At 40.4% G+C, this 19,153-nt stretch overlaps 1 protein-coding gene across 3 annotated transcripts in view; it reads right to left on the bottom strand.

Moving 5' to 3' along the window:
• Positions 1-19,153, bottom strand: part of LOC134864628 (teneurin-3) — a 294,448-nt gene that overhangs the window by 108,848 nt on the left and 166,447 nt on the right. For all 3 annotated transcript variants that reach the window (XM_063883759.1, XM_063883760.1, XM_063883761.1), the window contains exon 9: positions 831-1,095. In XM_063883759.1, coding sequence (XP_063739829.1) covers positions 831-1,095 — 265 coding nt within the window. The remainder of the gene's footprint in view (positions 1-830; positions 1,096-19,153) is intronic.

Genomic DNA, 19,153 nt, shown 5'->3' with positions numbered 1-19,153 from the left:
GTGACCCGGGTTCGATTTCCGACCCGTGGTCTTTTCCGGATCCCACCCTGACTCTCTCTCCTACTTTCCTGTCGCTCTCCACTGTCCTATCCGATTAAAGGCAAAAAGCCCCCCAAAAATAACAAAGCATTACGTTGGCTAAATGTCATTTTAAAATAAAACTGGTTTCCCACACTGTACAAAAACACTTATTTTCCTTTAATTTGTCTTACAGTCAAGTTCTATTAAATTCCCCTTTATTGTATCCAGACAAAATCTCTTATAAATAAGGGTCAGGGTAAACAGTATATTCCTCTTCCTTTTAATAAAGGTGGGTCTGGTGAGGTCTGCCTGGTTAATCTGTGGGGATCTCCATCGCACAGTGAAGATGAAGAGGCAACGCTGTCTCAGTTTTATTACTGTTGTCACTTTGCATGATGTTCACAATACACCACAGGTCGTCTGCCTCGCACAATAAGCTGGGACTCAGCAGAAAATACAAAACACCAGAGCAACCATCATTTAGAAGACGTCTTCAATATATTTCTAATTATTTTATTTGCCCTTAAAATAAGAATTGGATTGCCCCTATTGCTGAAATAACTGTATAAATTGAACTAGTCAGGCCAAGAAATTTGGCACCAGCAGAAAATTAAAAATAATTTAATGAAACAATTGTTTAAACCTCTTGGATTTCAGTTTGGGTGCTTTTCAAACTTTCTAAGCCTACATTTAATTTGACACAGAATAGAATATTTAGGGAGTTTGTGCTTGAGGACAGTTGGAAGGCACTTCCTGAGGAAAAGGGCAGTCATGGAGAGAGAGAAGTGAGATAGAGATAGGGGTCTTACCTTGTCTCCAGAGGCACATTGCTACCCAGCACCCAGCTGTCCTGCAGCGGGACGCTCTCGGGGGGCGTGGTCTGCAGCTCGGCTGGTGATTGGCCGGCCACAGGAGCCGGGCTTCCAGTAGGAGGGGTTATCTGCCGTGTCGAGTTCAGTGAATGGCCGGCGTGGTGTGAAGAGCCCAGTGATTGGTTGAGAGCTGTGATGGAGGGCTGCTGGCGGTGAGGGGGTGGTACCGGCGGCAGAGTGGAGCCGTGGTGATTGGATAACTCTGTAAACAATAAAGGAGAAGGTTCATCTGTTACTGCATTTGCACTCCAACTTATTTGTAAGAGAAATAAACAAAAAAATGTATAGTTCAACATAGACTGTACGCATTATTTGCTTGTTATTTCAGTTTGTGCAGTTTAAAGAAGTGTGGCTTGTATGGTTTGGAAGGGCTGGATCTTGGATATTTCTGGTTGGAGTTTTTATTGCACAGCTGTCAGTGGAAACTAAGCATTTAAGTCTTTCAGGGAGAGGTTTCGTCCTCAAGGACCTGGGGAACCATTCCCTCAAATCATGGATAAATATTTTTACAAGGATAAACTATCAAATCCAATTCACATCACATATCATTCACTCAGTGTCTCATCTGTAAGACAACATTACTCTCAGCCGGAGAGAGAGACTTTTAATGTTCATCAGTGTAAATATGAACTCCTGTGATTCAGTAATTGGCAGAATCCTAACCGTGGTGCCTGTAGCACCCGCAGGCTACAGATGGGCAGATTTAAGATCAATAACAGAACTTTACTTTTTCATGAAAGTAGTGGCTATGAAACTGAATTCTGGAATGTGGAAATTCTCATGTTAGTGGTTGTTCTAGAAATGAATGGATATCTCCTTAGACTGCAGACCCTTGGAGTCTTACTTTAAATACTTTAACCTCTTATCTAAGGCAACACACTTGCCATCACATTTCCTTTCGGCCATACTACACACAGCCCAGAGGTGCCAATCCCCGGAGAGAAGAAACACTAGAGTTCTAACACTAAAAACTGCCGGGTTATTTGATCTACCCTAACGCTGAGTCGAGATGTTGGGTCATATTGTTGGGTTTAATCCACAGTAATGGCAAGTTAAGTGGCACCCAGCTGCTGGGTCAAAAATCAGTTCTTTGCTCGAGAGCGGTCTTTGGTTCTTGTGTCTCCAACAAGAGAAGTCCTCCACATCCAGAGGAAAGAGCAAGCTTCTTTAATAACAAAAAGTAAGGTTGTAGAGAAGGAAAAACGCCTGTATTGTGACTAAAAGTAATGGATGAGTGTTTCTTCAACATTAGCACATTAACAGTAGCTAAAGTTAGCTTGTACCTTTCACCTAACATACGTTTAGCTTACACACAGGGACCATTGTTAGCTTGTTACTGTTAATTGCATAAAGTGACATTTTACTTTATTTACATCCAAATATATTTTTATGTATTCAAATAATATTTTAACATCTTTTTTGTAAGGGGAACATTCATTAGTTTTGACCAATTTATGAGTTCAAATGAACCCAGCATTAATAAAACCTAGCAAGTTGGGTATTTTATTTGCCCACACATTCTGGGTCAAATACATACCCAACTTGCTGGGTTAGACTAACCGTGTTCTGTCCTATATTTAACCAGCAGGTAGAGTGCAGGTGTTGAGCATCATGTATTTAACTGTCAATGCAGGATCTGATTTATCAAGTATGGTGGTGATGAAGGATAGAAAATCCTGTAGACTTTATCTGGAGACAAACACTTATTGAATGTTGATGATTCATTTAAACCTAAACTGACAGAAATGTATGAAAGAGGAGCTTGTAACGTCAGATTCAGTGTGCCTGGATGTTAACTGCTATGTTAATTTCTTTGCGGTTAACGGGCCCAACAGACTGAAAACTGATCAGCGATTGGCCTTCACAAAACCCTGCTTCTTCTCTTTAAAAATATTTGTTTAAAGTTGACCTAGCTTCAACTTCTCCCTGATATTTTTCCCAGTGCTTTTTGGCTCCTCTTGCGTCCTCAGGGTGCTCTGAAGGAAATGAATGGCAGTGGTGGTATTTGATTTGCATAAAGAGCATCACGTCTCCATTTCCCAGCCCTGCTGTTTCTCATTCTCCACTGCCCTCACTGGAGAGAGAGAGAGAGAGAGAGAAAGAGAGAGAGAGAGAAAAGGAGGGATCTGTGTAGGAGCAGTAGGCTGGGCGAGCGAGAGCTTTTTGTTTGTGGAGGAAGTGAATCCCCCAAATCCCCCCCCCCCCTCTGTGTCTCCCTCACTCTCTCTCTTTTTCTCCATATGCTGCTGTGCCCGCTTAGTAATTTCTCAACTTATGCAAACCTTCAAGGATACATGCTTCACACACACACACACACACACACACACACACACACACACACACACACACACACACACACACACACACACACACACACACACACACACACACACACACACACACACACACACACACACACAAGGATTTTTGGACAAGTGTTCAGGCATCATTAGCACATCTATATCTGTGTGTCATCCCTGCAATATCCAAACACCTCAGATGCTGAGAAACACCGCCAAATAAGAAATATGAATGAGAGGGAGGCTGAGAGATGTATCACTCCAGCTGTCAGACACAAAGCTGTGCTAGTGCGACAGAAATTCATCTCATGTGTGTGTCAGGGAATGCCCAAAATGCGAGTCTCTAATCAGTGTGCTATAATGCCCAATATAATTTTCTGTATTACTTACCCCGACATTTGTCAAAGAGAATGCAGGATTTATGTATGAAGGTTTGTAAAGCGTGTGTGTGTGTGTGTGTGTGTGTGTGTGTGTGTGTGTGTGTGTGTATCCTCAGCAGTGATGTGTGTGTGTGTAGGAGTCCAACCTGGCTACTTAAAAGGGGGGGATCAGACTGACTCCTGCTTTGAGTGTCTTAATGTCTGGGACACACACTTTCTATACAAATTCTATACTATTCAAGACAAAAATTATTGTCAGATTCCAGTTTCAAATTGTGATTTTGAAGGGTGAAAAAAATATTGAGAAATCTGTGCAAAATCTAAGTCTAACTTTTCAAACCTAGGGTGAGTTCCATTAGAGTAGCCAGCAGGAGTAAACCGGGTAGTCATTATCCAAGAAGCTAGCAACACTAGCTCCAAAAGTCCCTCAAACTTGTGAGAACGTCAACAAGCTATTCTTTATCAACCTCCAAAGCCACACTCCCAAATCTATTTGAAGGTGAACATCCACATGGCTACTGTTAGCAGTCACAGACGTCAAGTTAGCAGCCTGTGCAAGACTCTGGTGATCATTTTTGCTCGGGCAGATTCAACAAGTATAACCAAAACATTTCTAAAGACAACCAGAAACTGTTACAGAGGAAAGAACAACATTGCTAGGGGTGGTGCTGTTTCACTGAAGCGCCAGCATCTGCAGGGACAGCGCCTGTGCCCCACCAAGCGACACCCACCTGAGACATGAAGCCTCCCAAACAGCAGCCGCAGGCAGCAAAACACAGGAGTCATCAGTTCAGCCTGCACACTGACAGCGACAAGCATTATAGCCGCCACCAAAGACTTGTCGTTGTTGTTTGCATAATGACAGCATTTATGTGTTTGTGTGTCTTCAGCTGCAAATGTTCTATATCATGAATTACTCTCAAAAAAGCAAAGTATTTAAAAAGAGCCCGTTCAGCAGTTATTTTAGGGTCATAACGAGATTGGCCTTCAAATTTTACATAAATTATTCAATTTCAGTTGCCAGTATTGCATGTTCTCTTCTCTAAATATCCTTTCTTCTGTTCGTATCCAGGATCTTCCTGAAGCATCATGCAGCCATTGGTCACGGTTTACCCAAGCATGACTGCAAGGTGTAACATGGCTGTCTGATTATTTATATAAAACATAAACATGTATGTCGGGAATGTTTTTTAATATAAAATCAATATTTTAAAGTTGTGTATTTTGATACTCTAATATGCAAAAGGTGAACAAATTTAAGTCAAAAATCTATTTTCTTATGTTTGAAAAATAAGGAGGAGGGAGGGACTATTACTACTATGCAAACCTGCAGGCTGCAACTCAGAGAAGAAGGCAGACAATTCCTCACACACACACACACACACACACACACACACACACACACACACACACACACACACACACACACACACACACACACACACACACACACACACACACACACACACACACACACACACACACACACACACACACACACACACACAGTGAACTTCCTCCAAAACACACTTGACTTTTAGTTGCTTTAGAGCGTGTTTGTCTTATTTTAGCAGAAAGGAAAAAAGATTGAGAAAAGAGATGAGAGAGAGACAGAGTGAAGAGAAGGAGAGACGACAGACCTGAAAGAGCTGATAAAGGAATGCAAATCAAAGAGGAGGCCGATGGAACCGCTGGAGTGGAAAGAGATGAAATCATCGCTTGAGGAAAGAAGTTTCTTTCAATTGTACGGGAGGTATCATTTCCTCCACACAGCGTACTGTGGAATACTGACAGCTACAGCGTACACAGGAAGTCCGCATTCACAATTTAGCATTTCAGAATCGAATGAAATGCTCCCTCAAAATGTTTCCATGGTGTTGATGCTAGGGGAAATATTCTTGGATGGAGATTGATACAGCTGAGGACCCTCACAAATAAAAAGGTTAACAAGAGAATGTTCTTATGATGTAGCAAACTTTTAAAATGATATTGGAAAAACCTTCCCTAATACTAAGCAGACGAACAATGTGTTTACATTAATTACATCATGCTTTGTTTGAAAATGACAACGTTCTCTAAACTCTCTTTGACTCACTTTTATACTTGATTAATACCAAAAACAGAAGCCGCTTCAACACATGAAGTTGATGACCATTAATTATGCGGGTCTGAGAGAGCTTACCTCCACATATAGCATGCATATGTCATCTATAGAAAGTAGTTAGTATGCCTCTACTTTATTTAACTTTATAAAGCTGTAATGAAGTAAACCATCCACTATCACCATTCAATTGACGACATCACGAAAATACATACTACGTGTCAGATCTATTGGCTGATCTGAGGCTCATCAGCATGGATTTTGTTTAATTAAGTCAACAGCTTTATTCAAAGCCTGATTACACCAAGTGTCCAACCTGTCGTCCTGCATGTGACGTTAGGAAGCTCATCTTCCAGTTCATTGACACTATGCTCAGACTCTGGAGATCATGCCTTACAGATGCATGTTGAATGTATGATGTGCTTATTGTTTTACCAAGGATTATTCTTCCTGGGATCCAAATGACACTGATCTTCAGAGCAATGTTCCACCTGTGTTGGAGAAGATGATTACCAGTACCTTTTTATATTTCAGTCATAATGATAATCTAGTTGTGTCCTGTGGGCTCTTTATACGCTTCCAGTAGGACCCGCTGTGTGCTTCAACTGTAGAGTAAAATGAGCTGACTGGACAAAAGAAGGCCTCAGTAATGGCAAACACTGTGTCGACTGTATGATCCTCCTCAAACTGCTCTGTCTACATTCTGTAGGCACAGAGAGGCTCTAACAGAGAGTATGAACTATTTCCATCAAATCAGAGATACAGGGTCCCACGATGTAATGAAGTAGGACTGGAGCTCTGCCCTGTGCACCAGTCCATCCTCAAACTAAATACAGAGATAAACCGCAGGTCACATGTACGTGAGAGGGTCTTGAGCATGATTCTCTTCAGTGATTGTGATGTCAAAAGTCTGTTCCCTTGTATCCTGAATAAAAAATGTGTCATTGTTGAAGTTGGAAATAGAGCTGCTGTGATGCAAGAGAAATGTCAGACTTTATGTGACACTAAAGTATTATGGGATCTTACAGTACACTGAAAAAACGGAATAGTTGATTTTAATTAAATGTATTATGTCAGCACTTCACATAACTGTATTAGGTTAGCTTTATCACGTTTAAACAACAAATATTAGGTTCACCTTAATATATTAGTGCTTTCACTAACCTAATACAGTTACGTGCCATTTGTTACATAATACATTTAATTAAAGCCAACCATTCAGATTTTTCACTGTACTGAAGGAACATGTTTGTAGCTAGGTGTAAACCCCTCAGTCATACACATACACACACACACACACACACCCACACACCGACCCATGCACGCATGCACGCACGCACACACACACACGCATTGTCTTTTATACGCTCTCATCTAGGATTGAACTAATCGCAAACTAATCTGGTTACTGTCCCCTGTGATATCTATTTGCATGTGCGTGTGTGTGTATCAGTGTGATGGAGTGATGTGTGCACAGTAAATTGCCATCTCAGTGGAGCGGTGAGCTGAGGTGTCGCTGAGGGAAGAGGTTATTTGTCGAGGCAGAGCGATGACGAGCTTCACTACGACTGCACGTGTCCATATGACTGTACGTCGGTCCCTCTGTCTGTTTGTGCACAGCACTTATTCTCTTCCTGCATCACTGCCCTCCCTCACTCTCTAAACAGAGTCAAAAGTGTTTCCAGACCTTTTCTCTTAACTCACAATTTAGTTAGAAAAAAGCAGCTCTGTTTTCTAAAAACATCATTTAAAACCCAGTAAATGAACAGAAATGGAGATCTTAAAAATAGCACCACACACGCAATCCACCCCCTGTATAATATGTATTATGTATTTTAATGGTTTAACTTAATGCATGTGAAGTTATTTGTACTGCTTCTACATTTTAAATATAGCATTTTAGTATATTTTGATTATCTTTAATATTTCAGAATTATTGATTTCTTTATTGAGCCTTCTAGCTAAAGAGTTTCATGTAATTGCACAATTCATTATAGTTTTGAGACGGAATGTGTCAGTGTGTGTGTGTGTGTGTGTGTGTGTGTGTTTGTGTGTATAATAACATGACCTGAATTACTCTTTTTGGTGACTGTTGGCCATAGTTCAATTATGACAAGCAGTAATGAAGTCACAGAAAAACAGAAACACAGATGACACAGAAAAGAACATAATCAAGTGTATAAACACAAATGAATGTGAATAGTGTTAGAAAAAAAAAACTATTGGTGAAAAAGAACAAACAAAGAAAAAACAAAGAAAGTCCAGTTGATGTTCAAGTCAGGGTTTTTGTTAAACTCCAATCATGATGGAACATCGAACAAGAGGAGACACAGAAAGAACAGGAGGTGACACAAGGAGTCAATTAAAAGTTTCAGAAGCAACAACAATGATCAGAGGAGTGCAGAGGAGGTGAAAGAGAGGCGCAGCAAGAGGCAACGAGGAGAGAAAGACAAAAGGGAAGACAAAGGGCAGGAGTGAGGGGTGTAAAGATAAAAACAAACTGGAAGAGAGAAAACGAGCGCGGAAAAGTAAAAGGCTCATCGACATAGGGAACAGGTCAGTAGAGGAGTTAAGACTGAAGATTTCTGAAGCATGGAAACTCATTCCACCTCTGGACTCCAGCCAGGAGAGGGGTTGGAGGAAGGCCTCTCTCCCCAGCCAGGGAAGCCTCTGTGGGGCAGGCAGCCCCCCATGCTCATGACCCACACCAGGGGGAAAATATAGAACACAAAAAAAGAAAAGTGTTGGATTTTGTATTTGTATCTTGACACTGGCATGTACCTGTAATGTCTGATATGAATTGTTTACAATTAACAGATTATTTGTGTTATATGACCCTTATTGATTAATAATGGAAGTTATTGACCACCTTATTTAAGATTACTACTTTGTTAATGTTATTCTTATGTAATATATTGCTTAAATTATTTTGTGTAGAGGAAACTATCCAGCGCCAGTTATACCGTCCACAATTCACCATTCATCTAGCAGCTTGACAGCCTTCTGGATCCAGTGTGGATTCATGTGCACACCACCTGATGATTTTTCACTAACCCTCATATGATGTATTTCTAGCCAGTGCCAACGATTACAGAAAGAGCAGCTGTAAGTTTACTGGTTCAGAAGATAAAACACTGCAAGAGGTTCACAGTTAGGTGAACTTGAAAAAAATGTGCCGTTAAATAATCAATACAGATACAGTTTGCGGTGGGATGAGCATGGACAGGTCTAGACTGAGCAGCCATGGATTTTGTCTGACCTTTCTCCTGAAACACCTCACACTCTTCACGTCATGAGGAGGACTGTATCAAAACATGGCAACAGAAGCAACTTTAGACCTCTGAATTCTGCGCAAATAACATCTATTTTTATGTACTGTAATGTGACATTGGTAACCTGTCTCATAAAAACATACTGCATCATTGAACATGTTCATATTTCAAGTTGAAACGTTAATATTGAACATCATCTCTTGAGTGGATGCTTAAATGTTACAAGCTGCCTTTATTACTGATTCTCTGCAAGCCTACAGCGCTTTGTGTGTGTGTGTGTGTGTGTGTGTGTGTGTGTGTGTGTGTGTGTGTGTGTGTGTGTGTGTGTGTGTGTGTGTGTGTGTGTGTGTGTGTGTGTGTGTGTGTCAGTGTGATGGTGGTGCACGTTCTCCGTTCACTTTAACTCCTGGTGTTGCATTTGTGTGCTGTAAAATCTGTGTTTTCACGGCCGCTGCGCCTGACAATACGGATCACCTTTTCAAAAGACTGAGACATAGAGAGAAAAGAGGGGGGGGTTGGACAAGCAAAGACCCGGAGAAAGAAACAAAAAGTGACACATGTGAAGGCTTTAGGGGCAAGTGAAAGGAGAGGGAAGAAGGGAAGATGAACACATGACATGAAAACACAATGGGATGCAGCACAGAAGGGAGGCAGCAATTTGAGAGGGAGATGGGGACGCTGTCTTAACAACAGGTTCAACAAGACTTACAGAGAATCCTTTCAGTGGGAGCATCAGAATCACAGTATTTCTCTAAAAAGCAAGCCACCCTGATGGAGGGATTTAAACATATATAATGAAAGGAGTCATTTCAGCTATTTAGTATTATGAAAGAGGCCCTGTTGTGCTCTCTGGGTTTTTCCCTTTACTGTAGTGTATAGGTTTTTGTGCATCTAAATGGTCTGCTTAATTTAAAGTAGAGACACTACATACTGATATACACCTGAACATCAGCAGGAGAGGACTCTTTAAAGTAGAGACACTACATACAGATATACACCTGAACATCAGCAGGAGAGGACTCTTTAAAGTAGAGACACTACATGCTGATATACACCTGAACATCAGCAGGAAAGGACTCTTTAAAGTAGAGACACTACATACTGATATACACCTGAACATCAGCAGGAGAGGACTCTTTAAAGTAGAGACACTACATACTGATATACACTTGAACATCAGCAGGAGAGGACTCTTTAAAGTAGAGACTCTACATACTGATATACACCTGAACATCAGCAGGAGAGGACTCTTTAAAGTAGAGACACTACATACTGATATACACCTGAACATCAGCAGGAGAGGACTCTTTAAAGTAGACACTCTATATACTGATATACACCTGAACATCAGCAGGAGAGGACTCTTTAAAGTAGAGACGCTACATACTGATATACACCTGAACATCATCAGGAGAGGACTCTTTAAAGTAGAGACGCTACATACTGATATACACCTGAACATCAGCAGGAGAGGACTCTTTAAAGTAGACACTCTATATACTGATATACACCTGAACATCAGCAGGAGAGGACTCTTTAAAGTAGAGACGCTACATACTGATATACACCTGAACATCATCAGGAGAGGACTCTTTAAAGTAGAGACGCTACATACTGATATACACCTGAACATCAGCAGGAGATGACTCTTTAAAGTACAGAAACTACATACTGATATAAACCTGAACGTCAGCAGGAGAGGACTCTTTAAAGTACAGACACTACATATACACCTGAACATCAGCAGGAGAGGACTCTTTAAAGTAGAGACACTACATATACACCTGAATATCAGCAGGAGAGGACTCTTTAAAGTAGAGACTCTACATACTGATATACACCTGAACATCAGCAGGAGAGGACTCTTTAAAGTACAGAAACTACATACTGATATACACCTGAACATCAGCAGGAGAGGACTCTTTAAAGTAGACACTCTATATACTGATATACACCTGAACATCAGCAAGAGAGGACTCTTTAAAGTAGAGACGCTACATACTGATATACACCTGAACATCATCAGGATAGGACTCTTTAAAGTAGAGACGCTACATACTGATATACACCTGAACATCAGCAGGAGAGGACTCTTTAAAGTAGAGACACTACATATACACCTGAACATCAGCAGGAGAGGACTCTTTAAAGTAGAGACACTACATACTGATATACACCTGAACATCAGCAGGAGAGGACTCTTTAAAGTACAGAAACTACATACTGATATACACCTGAACATCAGCAGGAGAGGACTCTTTAAAGTAGAGACACCACATACTGATATACACCTGAACATCAGCAGGAGAGGACTCTTTAAAGTAGAGACACTACATACTGATATACACCTGAACATCAGCAGGAGAGGACTCTTTAAAGTAGAGACACTACATACTGATATACACCTGAACATCAGCAGGAGATGACTCTTTAAAGTACAGAAACTACATACTGATATACACCTGAACATCAGCAGGAGAGGACTCTTTAAAGTAGAGACACTACATACTGATATACACCTGAACATCAGCAGGAGAGGACTCTTTAAAGTAGAGACACTACATACTGATATACACCTGAACATCAGCAGGAGAGGACTCTTTAAAGTAGAGACACCACATACTGATATACACCTGAACATCATCAGGAGAGGACTCTTTAAAGTAGAGACACTACATACTGATATACACCTGAACATCAGCAGGAGAGGACTCTTTAAAGTAGAGACACTACATACTGATATACACCTGAACATCAGCAGGAGATGACTCTTTAAAGTACAGAAACTACATACTGATATACACCTGAACATCAGCAGGAGAGGACTCTTTAAAGTAGAGACACTACACACTGATATACACCTGAATATCAGCAGGAGAGGACTCTTTAAAGTAGAGACACTACACACTGATATACACCTGAATATCAGCAGGAGAGGACTCTTTAAAGTACAGAAACTACATACAGTACTAATATGAACCTGAAGATGTGCAGGATATGTGCTCTTTAAACAGAGGACAGGCTCTCTTCACATAGAGACAGGCACAAATGCAATTTTTTAAGATTGATTCAGATGGTACATTTTTTAATAAGAGTAACATTTCCTGCAACTAAGGTAACAGGTTGAATTCAAGTCAATACAATCATGATATAAACTACAAGTGCTTGACCTTTATAGTATGGAAAGGATATGTCCTTGTCATACCAAGTACACTGTCCAACTCCAGAAAAAACGTTCCTTAATTGGTTAATCCTTTCAAGTACTTCAATGCAATGGCAATGCGGCTAACTACCAATAAAACTAAACTGCCAATAAAGATGATGTGGTTGAGAATGGAGAGGCAGGAGGCCAAGGGGCTTTCAGTCTGTGACGAAAGCAGGCAGAGTAGTGATGGAGGAAGGTTTCCATAGGTATATCCTCTCTGGTGATTTGCACTTCCTCTTTCCTTCCATCCAACATTGGCTCGATCCTCTTTCTCTCCCTCCACATATTCCCACCACCCCCCCTCCACTCCTGCCATCCTCCTTATCTGACCGCCTCTCACTTTCATATCCTCTCCTTCACTCTGTTATTTAGTAGAGGCAGCTGCAGCCTTTACAGAGCCTCTCATCAGTCCTCCACATTTCTCCCTCCTTATTGTAGCACCAGTGCACTGACCCCTCATCCACCCTCCCTTCCCTCTCTGTCTCGCTCGCCCTCATTCTCTCATTCATTTTCTCCTGCCAAGTCGGCTCTCGGTGCCCTCTCTCTCCCCCTCTCTCCCTCTCTCCCCCTCGATCCGTTTTTACTCTCCAGCTCTGGCCAAGTCATTAATATGGAAGACTGGGTTTCTCTAAGCCACAAGGTCTTCCTTTGCTTTTTCAATTTTACTCTTTCATTTTTATCCCTTTTGTCCTCACAGCCACCATTATTTCTCAACATATTTCCTACTCTTTGTTTTCCACCACTTTCCCTTTTTTTGCTCTCGCAACAATCTTGAAATCACATTTGCTTTATTGAATTATCAGAGGAAACATATTTCTGTATTGAACAACACAAGTATAGTCTTAATAACGAGTATTATTATAAGTTTATGTGTGTCATACGTGTGATGCAATCAGAGGTGTTTCTCCCATGGGACCGGGTCCCCACAAGAAAGACTTCTACACCGTTTCTTCAGCTTCAGTCCAGAAGGTCCTCTTCACACATTTTAGAGCTTTGGAAACTTGAAGACACAAGTCATTGTGATGTTGTACTGCCAGACACATATCTGGAGGAGGTTGTGGTGGATGGCTGGTTGCACACCTCACCTGACTGTGGCACTGGAGACTCAAGTCAATGTGGTTCATCTTTTTAAAATATTGATTCAGATCTTTCCCTTACCCTAACCAAGTAGTTTCAGTGTCCTCAATGTACCAACAACATCACCATAGAGGTGAGGTGGAACACCTGTTTCGCTTATACCTTGGCCATTATAAAAAATAAATAAATAAAAAGCAGCAATGACAATGCTGCTTGTTTGCAGAGCATATATCTGCACTTTTCTTGTTAAATTACATGTCACTTATTAGACACTTTTATCCAAAGCGACTTACATACATCAATACTTTGGGCAATCCCAACAGGAGCAATTTTGGGTGAAGTGTCCTGAGTTTGAATCTCTATGGTTTATTTCACATATTGTGAGTTGCTTTGTACAAAGGCAGAAGGCTCAATGCAATGTAATGTGATGCACTGTAATGAAGAGGATGAGGAACACTCACAGGAAAGGTTTGGTTCATGAGGGTCATTTTTATGAATGAAGAAAGCTGTCGAGATATAGAAAGCTGAATTTGAAGCCATCACATTCACTTTGTGAATAACACAACTATGTTCTAAGTACAATTACTCTGAGCTCTGCTTTCATCTCAGGTCAGGTATTTCTTTTCAAAGAGCAATATATCAAGGAGCTTTTACTGTGTGAACAACGCAGTCTTTACTTGCTGACTTGTCTCTTATCGCTCTGCCTCCATCAGATGAGACGTCCTCAATAAGAACAGGTTCCCAGGTAACAGAGAATATTTTTCTACGCAGGCTGACAGGGATTGTTGTAATCCATTCTCCTGAGTTGTGTAAAGAACAAAAACATTTAAAATATGTGAAAATGACATAATTATTCTCTTCCATTCATTCTGGCTCAGAAATGGCATTTTTAACTGACACATGCAGTGTTAGGGTTACAGTAGAGCCGGCTGATACTCTGCCCATGTGTTCCATGTGTGTATGTATAGTAAGCTCTTTGCCTATTCAGCATATGTGTGTGAATCGGCGTCCTTGGGCCCAGTCTGTGGTCATAACCCACTAATCCACACAGCGGAAGCAAAGCCAACGTAACCCTGGAGTTATGGGTATTTATATATGATATGATATATGAAAGCGCTTTGAAACAATAAAGAAGGTGCATCTGGAAAATACATCAGGAATGCAAGAGGGACTTTAATAGGGGTAAAATTACCTCCATTTGTATTTGATTGCTTAGCAGTACTGTTTATTTTGCCTCCCTATACTTTAGACATGCTGTAGCAGATGTTAGCATCGTTACAAATGTTGAACACACTTAGTCGTAAGGACACCCTTTTCTCTGCATCATTAATTCCTTATGGAGGGTATAACATTTCTTTCATAAAGCCGCAGTGGCTCATATTATATACGTTTCAAACATTAGACACTTATCTGGGATGTGTTGTACGGTTTCAATTATTTCTTTTATCATTAAACCTACAGTATCTGTCCAAGCCCTTGTCCTGCTCTGAAACCAGCTCTCACAGGGGTAACAGGCACAATCACAAGGACAGGCTGAAGATTTCTAAAAGCAGACACTCAAAACAATGAGGGCTGAATCCAGAATAAAAAACTTGAACTGAGAAAACAAACTGGGTTAATCCATCCAGTCTCATAAAATATTACCTACCTTGGTCCACAGGGCAAATTTTCACAAACAAATCCTCTCAAATTGTGACTTATTGTCTCCTATTCAGTTCTAATGGCCGTGCCCATGTCACATGATCTCAACTTTTCCATCATGAAAAAAAATGAAGTGGACACCCAACTTATATTTAGTGGAACATTTCATATTGTAGAAAAGTTTGGCCATTATAATGCTTTTTGATTACATTTATATTTTCTACTTTGAGAATCTAGGTCCAGTGGATATGTAGGAACTTTAGTCTGATAGATATTACGAAGCTTATTTCTGTCTCGGCCCTGACAAAAAGGGTTGTAGTAAATTATTTTAAAAATATTCTTCCATCTGTGTCTCATTTCATATTCAGGATGGTGATACACACCCACACACACACACACACACACACACACCACACACACACACACACACACACACACACACACACACACACACACACACACACACACACACACACACACACACACACACACACACACACACACACACACACACACACACACACACACACACACACACACACACACACACACACACACACACACACACACACACACACACACACACACACACACACACACACACACACACACACACACACACACAGACTCCCTTCCACTCTACCTCTTTGTCTGCCCTGTCTCTGTCTGCTTGTATGGAGTCGGCTACAACATTTTGATTTGCTTAAGTGACTCCATTCTGCAATCAGCCTCAGACGTGAGCTGTGTGTGTGTGTGTGTGTGTGTGTGTGTGTGTGTGTGTGTGTGTGTGTGTGTGTGTGTGTGTGTGTGTGTGTGTGTGTGTGTGTGTGTGTTGTTTTCCATGTGTGTTTGAGGCTTAAATACCAGCCACCAGCCTGAGGTTCATTAGCCTGATCAATCATTGACTCTTCTCTCGTTGTCTGTTGTCTTTCAGTTTTCTTACAAATATGTTCTGCAGTTTGACCCCACTGTATCCTCTATCTACATCTCATTGATTCATGTCACAGAAGACCCTTCCTTTTTTTTCCGTTCCCTCCATCTATCGCATTCATTGATTAGGTCTGGTGTTGAGGAGAAATATGTTTCTGTCTCTCTCTCCCTCCCTCCTCCCTCCCTCTCATTCAATGGTCCATTGATTAGTTCTGGTGTTAAGGAGAATTGCCTACTTGCTCCCAAAGTAAAAAGCACTAAGTGTTATCCTTGTTTCCCTCCCCGCCTCGGTCTGACCTCTCTTTTGCTTTCAGTATAGACGCTGTCAATAAGCCTTGGCGTCATCCCCCCACTGAAAAGAAACTTGTCTGTTTTCTGTTCCTTTTTCCGCTTCCAGCTGATAGCTTTGGCGTCTGCGAGGCATCTGGAGGCTGGGTGGTGGAGGGGCTATGGCGTCTTTTTGCTCCCGGGGAGAGTTGAGGAGTGGCAAGCTATTACACCGTCTTTTTTCACTTGTGTTAAAACTAAAGACACTGCCAGGTTAAAACACTTTGCAGAGCTAATGCTGGCTTTTCATTGAAAAACAGATCCTGTGCAGTTGGTCTGACTATTCACATAATTTCCAATATAATTCCTCTCTGTACCATCCCTTATCTATACTAAAGGTTAACCTGAAATGAATCTGAGGGGACATTGTTAGGTAGGTGTTCTGCAGATTATAGATGTTACTGTATAATTCATGAACTCTTTCCAGGTCTAAATGTTAGCAAGAAATACTTTACATAATATTGCTTAGTGTTTGGCGCCTTATTCTAAAGCTTCTCCATGTTTCACATTTACATATCCTCCTGAAAACTGAACCTGATCATAATTATAGTTTTGAGGATTATACATGTTTTTGATCCACAAACAGCCTTCTGTCCGTCTAAAATGGTATGGTACACAGAGTTGGGAGAAGAAGATCTTTAGTTTAACTAAAAGTAGCATTACCCCAATGTAGGAATACTCTGAGTAAAAGTCATTATGTTCATTATGTTACTTAAATAAAGGTACAAAAGTAGTAGCATCAAGATAAAGCACCAAAAGTAAAATGTACTCATTATGAAGAATGGCTATTGCAGAAAAACGTACAGTACTGTATATCGCTAATTGCTGAGTCAATACATCATTTTAATTCTGCAGCTGGTAATAACTTTTAGAACTACTTTATTACTTAATCCATAATGTTATGTCATAATTCATGACCATTTTCAAGTAAAGTAAAAGTATCTCAGAGTACAGTATGCAATTAGTTACTATCCACCACTGATGCTACATAAATAAAATAAATAAATACACATATTCTCAATGTGAGAGACGGACTTGCATCACTATGATGTCTCATAAAGTGATCAAGCCGATGTGCAGCCACAGACACATGTGACTGCTTCTCTGGTTCTACACCTCCAGTGAGGATCCGTCACCACAACACCCATATCACAGGGTGTGTTCATCATCCATCTCGGATTTGTTCTGTCAAAAACAATGCATTTTTATCCTCCAGACCCACGCAGTGGTGCGGTGAACACAAGGAGAATACAGAAGGCGGCCTGAGCCTGAGGCACAGTGAGAACACAACAACCTGCAAGAGCCCCACCTTGTGAGGGGGGGAACAAAGAGAGGGCTCAGTGTTCATCCTGATTTATATACCAACAACTCAAAGTGTCTAGGTGTTTGAGTGCATGTGTGTGTGTGAGATAAACATCCCACCTCACACTCTCCTGTTGTCAGGCAACATGAAGACATCCAGGGACACACACATCATTGTGTACTCTTAAGCTTCAGCAGCTTTGGTATATCTCCAGGTTCTCTGCTCCTCCAGAGGTGAATGCAGAATGAGTAAATCTTTAAGAACCTGTTTATGACTTCATAAAATGTCACAAACAAACCTTGACATCTTTCAGCAAATAATTAATTAAATCAATTACATTTCCCAAATATATTCACTATTGGACAGTATTATTGGTTGAATGCATCTTTGCTGAAAGAGTGTTGATGATATCCGTATATATACTAAGTGACTTAATGTACTTCTCTGGGGATATCACCATGGGCAATGTCTCAGCCAATAGGAACAACTTAAGATCTCTTGATCAATGAATATAGATCTACTTAGAATTTGGATGCATGCATGTGTTTTAAGATACCATGAATATGGTATGGTATTCAAATAATTGCCCAGTCTGCTCACTGGATAATTTGTGCAGTTTCTCATTTTGAATGAGTTTTACTTTACTTTTTATTGATTGTGGTTCATTTATCCGTGCTTGTTTCCCCTGCTTCATGTTTAAAATATAACAGGAAACAGATTAGATGCCCGTTGATCCACTGGGAGGCTTTTAATGTGAAACAGCTGTGGTCCTTTTGCTTTCTCAGGTAGAGCTAAATAAGGGCCATTATTAGAGAAGGTATTTGGCACACTATGTCTCCTATCAGCAGTCACAGCAGTCTGTGTGAATGGGCCGGATGTGGAATATCTACACAGGTTTGATGTTTTGTAGATTCTTCTCTGAAACCCTTATTTAGAACAGCGAGACACACTTTCAGAAAGTAAAGCTTCATGTCTCTGATGATTCATACATCAATAGTTGTCCCAGTGAACAGCCAGTCAACTCATGTGATCTGAGGGAAAATGGGAAGTAAGGTCTGGATTATGAGTCCTTCCTTCTCACCAGTGGTTGGAAGGTGGGGTACATTTACTCAAGCATTGTAATTAAGTAATATTTTGACATATTTGTACATTACTTGAGTATTTTCATTTAATGCTACTATTTTTTTTAATGGGAAATATATATTTTTTTACTCTCTTACATGTATTTACCATTCACAGTTACAAGTTACGTTGTACTTATAAATACACATGATAAGCTGATGTGGTATTACTGTACTACTGATCTACCTAGTATTTATGTATCTAAATTGTTCCACATGATAAACTACATTACTGAAATGTTCTTTCAGGTATAAAAACAGGAGAATATAATAACCACAATAATATAATTCTGTACGTTGACTTTTGATACTTGAAGTACATTTAGCTGATAATACTTCCCTACTGTGTGAAATGGGCTTTTCGTACTTGAATTGTATTTTGATGCTTATACTTTTGTAGTTTTACCTATGTAACATTTTAAAATCAGGACTTCTACTTAATGGAGTACTTTAGGACCATAGCATTTGTACTTATACTTAGGTAAAGGATATTTGTAGTTCTTCCAACACTGGTTCTCTCACTGTATCTCCCCTGCTCAGCTTCATGCTCATGTAAACAAGGAGTTAACAACAGTGGTCTCTGCATTTGATTGTACTTGTTTA

The sequence above is a fragment of the Eleginops maclovinus genome, chromosome 5 (genome assembly GCF_036324505.1).
Source record: "Eleginops maclovinus isolate JMC-PN-2008 ecotype Puerto Natales chromosome 5, JC_Emac_rtc_rv5, whole genome shotgun sequence".
In the NCBI taxonomy this organism is placed as follows: domain Eukaryota; kingdom Metazoa; phylum Chordata; class Actinopteri; order Perciformes; family Eleginopidae; genus Eleginops; species Eleginops maclovinus.
This window is presented reverse-complemented; position numbering and strand designations above follow the sequence as displayed.